The sequence below is a fragment of the Oncorhynchus tshawytscha genome, linkage group LG05, assembly GCF_018296145.1.
Source record: "Oncorhynchus tshawytscha isolate Ot180627B linkage group LG05, Otsh_v2.0, whole genome shotgun sequence".
Taxonomy (NCBI): domain Eukaryota; kingdom Metazoa; phylum Chordata; class Actinopteri; order Salmoniformes; family Salmonidae; genus Oncorhynchus; species Oncorhynchus tshawytscha.
The window spans coordinates 65,309,358-65,319,562 of NC_056433.1; the positions used below are offsets into that span (position 1 = coordinate 65,309,358).

The following is a 10,205-nucleotide window of genomic DNA, read 5'->3' on the forward strand; positions in this document are numbered from 1 at the left end:
TCTCTCTCTCTCTCTCTCTCTCTCTCTCTCTCTCTCTCTCTCTCTCTCTCTCTCTCTCTCTCTCTCTCTCTCTCTCTCTCTCTGAAACTGTTCTCCGTACCATAACAACCCATTGCGCTTCTCATGTCATACACCGTGTTCACTTTATTATAGCAATTACAGTCTGCGTGACAGACGTGTTTGTTTTCTGTAATGTATACCTGTATTAAGTCATATTGTAAGTCGTTTAAAGATGCCAATTAAAATCGTATGAGCACTGGTCACCCACTGGTTGCTTCCCCAAATTAAGCAGAAAAAAACAGACAATGAATTGACCATGTTCCCCTCCCTTATACGGCTAATTTACACGTAGAGCAAACAGTTGTAAACTCCACAAAAATATAATTGTATGATCTTGGATATATGGGCCTAGTTTCATTGGAAAATGTATAGACAACGTCGTGCGGTTTATAGTCCAGTTTTACCTCAATATTGCAATCCTTAAACTGAACTCTTGTATGCATACTTGTCCTTTGCTCAAGAGACTGAATGGATGTTTACGCTTGTAATGTTTGCACAATTAAACTTCGGAAACCGCGCACGCCGCTCGCTTCCATGCGCTCTGTCTGGAGGTTCGAGGCGTTAGTCCGCAGATGAAAGTAGAAGGTAAACCCACTGGTGACCCGCCTGGAGATCAAACTCGCTAATTATTGTCACAAGATAAGGGATTAATGCATTTCTGAAATAGCTGCCTGTTTACCCGGCAGAAACCCAGCTTAATGAACACTTTCTAATTTAATTCTAATCGCTATCAAATAGTCACAACCCAGACAGAGGCATTCATAATTCTTTAATTGCTGGACCTGAAATCTTTACCAAAGGAACGCATCCAGGGTATGATTATACTGCAATTATATTTAGTCCAGGTAGTCACGAGATTTACAATTCAAATCGCATTTCCACAAATAAACTCTCACACAGAAAAGTAGATTGACTCTCATTGTCACAATATACAAGGCTTGGGCCATACAATTATGTCAAATATAAAGTAATTATCTAAGCATAGTTTTCTAATTAATTTGGTTTTAAAACAAAACGAAGAACCAACTGGAGGCATTACGCTGGTTTGAATCCCTGCTAATAGAGAGCTCATTGTTTAGGCCAACAGTGTTATGGGCGATCAAGTCTGGTAACAAACAGTACAGGAATCATCACCCATAGGCTACCCAATGCAACTGCTCACATTGTAGATAATGCATGTGTTTTGTATGTGAGTTTGCTGAGAGCTACAGTATATTCAGAGGCTGGATATGAATTGATATGATATTAGAGGTTGGTATGGGGCATGGGGCTTTTCAACTCCAATAGGCTATTGCAGATGTTTGTGATCAATTTTAGCTATAGGCCTACTGTTATATGAATATATGTAGCCCATCGGTCAAAGTTCACATTTGAATCGATCATGAACAGGTGTACAGACAATTTTTGGGACACATCAATGTTACGTCTGAATTGACCATATACACTGACTGTACAAAACATTAAGGACACCTGCTCTTTCCACGACTGACCAGGTGAATCCAGGTGAAAGCTATATGATCCCTTATTGGTGTCACTTGTTAAATCCATTTCAATCAATGTAGATGAAGGAGAGTAGACCGGTTAAAGAAGGATTTTTAAGTCTTGAGAGAATTGAGACACGGATTGTGTATGTGTGACATTCAGAAGATGAATGGGCAAGACAAAAGGTTTAAGTATCTTTTAAGGAAGTATGGTAGTAGGTGCCAGGCGCACTGGTTTGTGTCAAGAACGGCAATGCTGCTGAGTTTTTCACTCTTAACAGTTTTCCATGTGTATCAACAATGGTCCACCACCCAAAGGACATCCAGCCAACTTGACACAACTGTGGGAAGCATTGGAGTCAACATGGGCCAGAATCCCTATCGAACACTTCGATACCTTGGAGACTCCATCGCCCGACGAATTTAGGCTGTTTGTTCTGTTGCTATTCCTTAATCAATGAAACCGTTTAAATTAATTTAAAATCGGATTGTTGTTTAGATAAAATATGGATTTTTATAGTTGAAATATAGTTTTCTTCATCAAATTACATTACGGCACAGAAACAATATATTGCTTGAGATGTGGGCACTATTGTCTCAGGCAGCTGATTATGCTATAGATAAACTTTGTTAACTACTCATATTATGTTTTTTTGAGTGACTTGTTATTAACACGACGTTTCACTATATTGGGGGTAAAACGAGCGGATGTGGAGATTTTGATTGGAAGTTCTCTGAGAAATCACGTGGTTTGAGCCACTTGCAGTATACTGAAGCCCTTGGAGCCGGCTGCGCACGTGGGTGACGCTAGGGCCAGCCCTCTCCGGGGTCCCTTTTGTTTAACCATCAAACATAAGGACCTTCCGAGATCCTGAGGGCTTCAGATGAGAAACAGTCAACATCTTGTGCAAGCACCAATACTGACTGACCGCTTATCGTTCTGCAGCCATGTCTAGATCCTTTTATGTCGACTCTTTGATTATTAAGGACACCGTGCGACCCGCACCTCTAAACGAGCATCCCGGACAAGACTTCTTCATCCCCATCAGCATGCATTCGCCCACCATGATGACGGTCAACGCGCCGGTGTGCCCATCCAGGAAGACTGGCACTTTCTGCGTCTGCCCGGTTTGCGTCACGTCCCATCTCCACTCTCCCCGCGGCGGCATTTCGATGCTGAAGAGTCAGTTCCCGGGAGCGGAGCCCCAATATTGTCAGAGGATATCACACCACCAACAGTCTCCGGCGCTGGGACACGCACCTGTCTGCACGCCTACGTACAGCGTCACTGACCCCAGGAGGTACCACTGTCTCTCCATAGGTAAGAATATGTTGTGCACATCTGCATATCTGCAATTCAACGCAATGTAACAACCTGTCAATTCAACCTTTGAAATTAGAGCAACATATCTTAATTGCACCACATATATTATGCGTAATTGAATAGACTAGTACGAAATAACAAATACGAAATAACAAACATTATAATGTTTGTTATTTCGTATTAGTCTATCCAATTACGCGCAATTACACACAGTACAACCAATGCCATTTATTGCATAAAGTATGTTAGAACTGTGAATAGAACAATGATGTGGCTAAATCGTTGTGCTGTCTTCATCAGCCGCCTCTGAGAGCAATCACATCCAGAATGGCAAAAGGATGCGTACGGCTTTCACCAGCACGCAACTATTGGAACTGGAGAGAGAGTTCTCCTCCAACATGTATCTATCCCGTCTCAGAAGAATCGAAATTGCGACGTATCTGAACCTCTCGGAGAAGCAGGTGAAAATCTGGTTCCAGAACCGGAGGGTGAAACACAAGAAGGAGGGCAAGGGCACACAGAGGAGCGCGCACAGCGGTTGCAAGTGCGCAAGTGGTCACACGGACTACCCGAGGTCTGAGGACGAGGAATCTTTATCCCCTGCATCAGCGTCAGAGGAGAAAGAGATCTCCCCAATCTGAGGCCATCTCACACGATACATACTTCCATTACACTACTGGCATAGTCTACCCTTGTTCAACACGGATTCAGCAATACCAGACGACCTCATGGCCATGATATGCTACTCCCAGTCTGAGAAGAACTATTGGGAATATCTTTGGTTCCCTCTGGTTAAATCGTGTAGGCCTATTTGTCATTCGTTTTATGTTAACTGTCCAATATGAACAAATTGTGAATACATGTTTTATTTGTTAAAACATTTAGAAACATAAATGTAATGTTAAATCATTCAGGGTTCAACCAACGTCAAAGTTGTACATCCTCAGTAGTTGTCATACAATGCTTGGTATCTTTCCTCTTCCATGTGATTATATAAATATCATATTTATCCGAAGTGGCTATGACAGCCGTTGATCTACTCTGTTTCACATCTGATTTATCCACGTGAATTTGTATGTGCTTAGTAGACTATTATGTAAATAATATGTATATTTGTATTTATTTTAATAAAACTTTGGTGAGTTGTATCTCAGACAAAAATGGATGTGCTATGTTTTTTGACCGGTTGGCAGGTGTATCTTTGATTCGGCCCTTAAAGGCTATTGTTTGAGCTTTTGTGTTTGAATGATATAATTGTCAAGAAATCAACGTTGAGTCTGTATTTTGAGTAAATAGTCAATTTAATATAATAATTGCACGGATTTTCTCATGAGACCATTTCAAGGGACACATTAATGTCATCATATGCAGGTGATCAGAGACACTAATATAAACAGTATTAGATTTACATCCACGTTCACCGTCATTTACAGCCAAATGCATGTACTGTACTCTTTTTAAGATGATCAAGAATAGATTGATAGTTTTATAAATCTTGACATTTTCTGTCTGTTCTTAGAGCTGGTTTTGGCAGTGCCCTGCTCGGGTTAACCATGTTACATGTTATATTGAGTCCCTCTCTGATTAGCTAACAGGTTGATAAAAGATGTCATCAAGGAGTGCATTACCTGTTAATGAACTATACTGGCACTTAATTAAAGAGTTAAGTTGATGTTGTCTATACTTAACAACTCTCTGACTCTCTCTCTCTCTCTCACACACACACACACACACACACACACACACACACACACACACACACACACACACACACACACACACACACACACACACACACTCCCATCCCCCCAATCATAAGAAGAAAAGAAAAATAGTCCGAATATAAAAGCTGTGGCCTATGGTTCCTACGGTATCCCTAATGACTAAAAGCATAACTTTAGGGGTCAGTTTTAGATTATTATATTAGATCTGAGTTTCAGTTGAGTTATTGGCAATTTATTCGCTGGTGCATTTAAAAAACTGTATTTACATGTTAGTATATTCGTATAGCCTGACAATAGCCAAAATGGGTAATGATTCAAAGTTATTACACATTATAGCATTAGAGAAAAACGAACATGTAGCCTAACCTATACTGACCATATTTAAACCCAGACTCGAATAAAAGACTCGAATAAAAAAAATGGTGTTCTGAAATGAAATAGAGCCTAATCATTTTTTATATTTCCATTTGTTTTAAGTAGCCTTCATTAGTTATTATAATGATGATGCTATTATTATTATTAGTAGTAGTATTGTTCTTTTTTATTAACACCCTCATTATTATGACGTTATTATTGATACCTGGACTTTATTTAGAGGCTATATGAAGTACTAGGCCCATAATGTATCCTGCCCACAAAGCCCTATCGGATTAAGCCCAGGGCTAAACCGGGGTAATAGCCTCGATCATCCATGTTATGTTCGCTTTTGAAGAGATTTTGCTTGTCCAAAATGAGTTTAATTGCAGTTTCAGTCCCACGTTGGCTGATTATGCTGCAATTCCTTCGAAACCACAGAACAAGGATATATAGAACTGGGCAAAGGCTTTGACAGGTTAGATTGTCCTGTCTTGGGACTCGCATTTAGCAGTGGACCCCCGACGGCTGCAGACTCTGCGGCCTTTGAAGAGACAGCTACAGGGTTCCTCTGAGCGCGAGAGAACGATTTAGTCACTGTTTCATTAAGCACTAGTTGAACCTTTCAACTTATGGTAAATTGAGGGGGCATGCTGAAATAGAAGGACTGCGTAAGAAGGGCGATAGGAAATTAGCTAACGGTTAATTTAACTCGTTTCAGTCGGAGTTTGGGATACATTCCTAATTGAGAGGGGAAGCAGGTGAAGTTTTGGTCCCACGCAGGCCCATTCAGACCGGGAATAAATGGTCTCTTTTCACATCCCGCTGGTGATCATATATTATTGAGCGAAAGCCACCTAATGAATATATATTGAAGTTCCTATTAATCGAATTAGATTTTACCCCTCGCAGGTGTGAAAGTGAAAGACCACCGGCCCATTAAAACCGATTGACAATGAAGCTAACTGCAGTTTTGGGAAAGTCTCCCCCTTTTCAGACCGATGGGCCCTGACCTCGAACTGTCAGTCCGCTATAATAGCCTGAAGCTCATGTGTATTATACCTTCAGGCCATGGCAAGACTAGCTGGAGAGACAAAGTAAACTCTCAAAAACACTATCACAGTAGGCGTGTAGGACAGGCGCGTTTTTGGCTAAAATCAGAAGAAAAGCAATAGCATGAAGCAGTTGCCCCAATTCGTGTGGCATGACTTTCATACTTTTAATTTGCATGGTCGATTTATAAAATGTCTTAATAGAAAAGTAATGGAATTATTAGGTCTAAAGTCTAAACCGTCACTCAGCCCAAAATATTGTGGAATGTAAAATTGAGACATTGTTACTTTGGATGAGGTATGAGGCCTGTTCAAATACAATAGCCACCAAAACCAGCACTCCAAAGACGATATAATTACTATTGAAAATGTGGCAATTACGCATTACAAAAGACAATTAATACGACTGCTTTTCACCAGTGTGCAGCTGCTGTCTCGTGTGGAGATATAAGAGCAAACTCAAGTGTCAATGAGAAAAGGAGAGAAAAAGTTTTGTCTTTGCCTGCGGAGACCTCTGCTTTGGTCATGAATCTGCAAGTACAATTTTGGCCCTCGATAAATGTGACAACCCTCTCTTCTGAGTCCAAGTGCTTCGAGTGGCGATGAATCATCCCGCCCTGGTAAAGGCAGGGGTCCAGGAGTGTCCAGTGAGTTGCTTGTTTCAAATGATGATGAAACTGTGAATTCTGGACACGTGCCCCATCAATGCCGTCTTTGGTGACTTAATCTAGTGGGAGCCCGGTCACCACACAATATGTGCCATGAGCTTTTGTCATGCTCTTCAGAATAGGCCTTTTCTAAAATGTCAACCACTTTAAAATCCATTATTTTGTTGGGTTAGAGCGTGCCTCTTAAATCATCAACTGCATTTAGTCGCTGAATTAATGAATATGGCTCTCCGAAACAGAGGACAACGAACTGAATATGACGATATATATCCTTGAAATATACATACATTTCACAAAGCCCAAATTGGACACCCATGCAAAACAGTAATTATATCTTAAACACATTTCTTTTAATGGAGAGTAATGTAGGCTTTAGCCCAAGTGACTTATGAATAACTATACCACCGCAGTATAGAGATGTTATAAGCCAATTATTCGATTCAGTTGTGTCACTATCATAATGGCACGTGTGTGCATGTGTGCGTGTGTGTGTGTGTGTGTGTGTGTGTGTTTGAGTGTGTGTTTGAGTGTCTGTGTGTGTGTGTTTGTGTGTGTAACAGCATTACTAATCACTGCGCTACTTACATATGTTTCAAGTAGTTCCATAAAAGCAGCCAGTGTTTTTTTATCAGCTAAGCCAGAATGACAGCTTTACATATTTACAAAGGAAATAAATTATACACCCATTTGATTACGAAAGGTGGCCGAAGTACATGCCATGCCACAAGTCATATTGAACTCAAGCATTTGAATATGCTTCTGTGTAATTCCACCTGACACAAAAGAAACGTTGTGTGCCTCCAAGAATCTGTCCTTGTCGAAATAATATTTATGTAAATATAAATATTATTTCATTCAGTAAATATGGAACATGGTGGGTTTAAGTAACCATAAGCGATTGTAGTGCTCCAAAGTGTGCACCTGTTACCTAAGAAATAGGTTAAAAGATCGAACGTTTTCATGTTTCAGGTTAAAGATGAGGATAAAATATGTTTCATGTTCTCTTTTGTTTGTGATTCATTCCCCTCTGGAAATAACAGGTTCAACATTGCACCAGTGCAAACTTTGGTCAATCTGGCCCATAGCCAGTTATGAGTTGTGTCAGTCACGTGACTAGGGATAGGTATTCACTCATAGGTGCACTCCAAGTTGTGGCCTCACTTGAAGGATATATTGCAGGGACGTACATGGACATCCTGTAAAAATTATCGCTGGGAAAATCTGCTCAATAATGGATACCTCGGATATTTACTATGACGGTGAGCGCTTCCAACTGCAGTCACCGGAAGAGTATGACTATAACCCGCCCTCCTGCCGCTACAGCGGTGACACCGAGCAGGTACGGATCCCCATGCCCCCTTCTGCCTCTGTCGAGCACCGGAGCAAAGGAACTTTACTGCCCTACGATCTACCTCCCTGTCAGTACTCGAGGCCTGTTCAGACCCAGGAACAGGAATACCTGACAGGTCAGGGTCGTGTACCGAACGACTACCATCCAGGAGACAGCCTAGTGGTGGAGGTAGAGTCCCCGGCACAAGTGCCATTCCCCTGGATGAGGAGCTCCAGAGTTCACTCATACCAATCACTCCCAGGTGAGCAGAATACTTTATAGGTGCAATTTTATAACATACATAGTTGTGACGCGATTTTGTCTGACAGGTAAAATGATTAGACGGGAGAAAAGGTTTCACAAGGCCTCATAACTTGGCCTAACCTGAAATAAACAAGGTTATAGCATTAGCGTAAAAATGCAAACACAGTCTAGATAGATTAACTGAACAACGACACACCTTTTATATGTATGTATCTTTTAATTTAAGGTGGTTATTCCCAGAACGGGGACGAATACAAGCGGAGCCGCACCGCGTATAGCCGGGCTCAGTTATTGGAGCTGGAGAAGGAGTTCCTCTTTAACAAGTATATATCCAGGCCCCGCAGATATGAACTAGCCACCACACTTAAACTGACAGAGAGACACATCAAAATCTGGTTCCAGAACCGGCGGATGAAGTGGAAAAAAGAAGAAACGAAAAAACGAAGCCCCTCTGACCACCATGAACCGGAGTCTTCCAATAAGGATTGATAAAACGTTAGGATAGCAGCATATGACCCTGGGTTTGACATCCAGATTATTTGTTGCACTTGTCTATAAAATGATAGGCCTAAATGTGCTTAAACTTTATAGCCTACGTTAGGCCTATGATGTGGCTAGAGGGACATTTTACAATTTGAATTTGAGAGCTATTCAATTCTTTGTCTTGTGCGTATATATAATGTTGCTAAATTTGCGAGTAATTCATTTATTTGTCATGTGCATAAGCTAACATTTTGTTAAAAATTGCTCAATTTTAAATGACTGAAAATATCTGGAATTTTAATTAAAATGGATAAGAGTACCCATTTACTTCAGAATGTATTGTCTAATTTATTTTAGATACACAATAGTTGCCATTGTTAACAGCCCACTGGAAATGATTTACCTGTTCTCTGCGTTTTAAACGCATGTTAGGATAACAGAGCATACATTAATTAATTGGAGGCCTACATGCAGACTATGTATCAATGAATGACCGTGTCGAATGACTGAAAATATACCAATACGCTAGAACTAGCCAATAATATGATTAAGACATGTCTTACCTTTAGCCTACTTAATATGCAGATTAATTAACAATGCTTATAATTTTCCTCCTTGTTCCACATATAGCCTGTGTGATAGGCTATAACTAACACAAGAGGCATTTTGCCAGCAGAATGGTTGGTCTCATAAGTCTAAAAGGCACCTGCAAAGGGTTTATCTTATGGGCGTCACGACCCGTAATTTGCGGACAAATGATTTATGAGTGGTTAAGATATGATTTCGCTTTACAATTGCAGGCCAACGTTTACAAAACTTAAAGATAACAAAATACCTTTTGAAAATGAGGAACAATGCATATGGCAACATGTTCTCTTTCAGTTGGTTACCTAACTCAGAGAAAGTAAAAATAAGAAAAAGGGATGATGGCAAATACCCAGATCTAGAATGACTTTTGCCCCCCAGGTTTGAGCAAACAATTAAGTCACTGTGTCATTTCCGCTGGTCGTGCAAATGCAGGTCGCCCGCCCAGCAACACCCATCAACAGACGTCAACACAACTGAGCCAGGTGAAGTTAGACCTATAGGCCTCGGATAAATAGCCTACAAGGTACTTTTTGCAAAGTCTGTGTTGTTTGTGAAAAATCAATGTTGGCTGATATGAACAAGTCATTTGTTGATGTATTGAGGTCCATTAAAGTATATATTTTTAGAATAGACTGGGGGTTGTAACTACAAGCCCAAGTTTCCTTGTAAATTAATATCAGTTATTCAGATATCTACAGGTTGTGTTCTCTGTCATCTGGGCGAAACTTTTAAGCCAAAGAAAGATGTATACACGATATATTTTCATGTTGTTAGAATACTAAGATAAGGACATTTGTGTTTGCATGGGCTGCAGCTTTTGCGCACTGCGAAACAAATATATACTTAATTTCAACGTCTAGTTTTGATTTACATTTGG

The 10,205-nt window shown here is 40.5% G+C and overlaps 2 protein-coding genes across 2 annotated transcripts; both read left to right on the forward strand.

The window, feature by feature from the left end:
- Positions 1–2,416: 2,416 nt before the first annotated feature.
- Positions 2,417–4,500, forward strand: LOC112251135 (GS homeobox 2-like). Its single transcript, XM_024421899.2, has 2 exons — positions 2,417–2,862; positions 3,166–4,500. The coding sequence occupies exons 1-2, from the start codon at positions 2,490–2,492 to the stop codon at positions 3,504–3,506; spliced, it is 714 nt and encodes a 237-aa protein (XP_024277667.1). The 5' UTR covers positions 2,417–2,489; the 3' UTR covers positions 3,507–4,500.
- Positions 4,501–7,838: 3,338 nt separating this feature from the next.
- Positions 7,839–9,067, forward strand: LOC112251133 (pancreas/duodenum homeobox protein 1-like). The gene is made up of 2 exons (XM_024421896.1): positions 7,839–8,255; positions 8,484–9,067. The coding sequence occupies exons 1-2, from the start codon at positions 7,895–7,897 to the stop codon at positions 8,744–8,746; spliced, it is 624 nt and encodes a 207-aa protein (XP_024277664.1). The 5' UTR covers positions 7,839–7,894; the 3' UTR covers positions 8,747–9,067.
- The last annotated feature ends 1,138 nt before the right edge of the window (positions 9,068–10,205 follow it).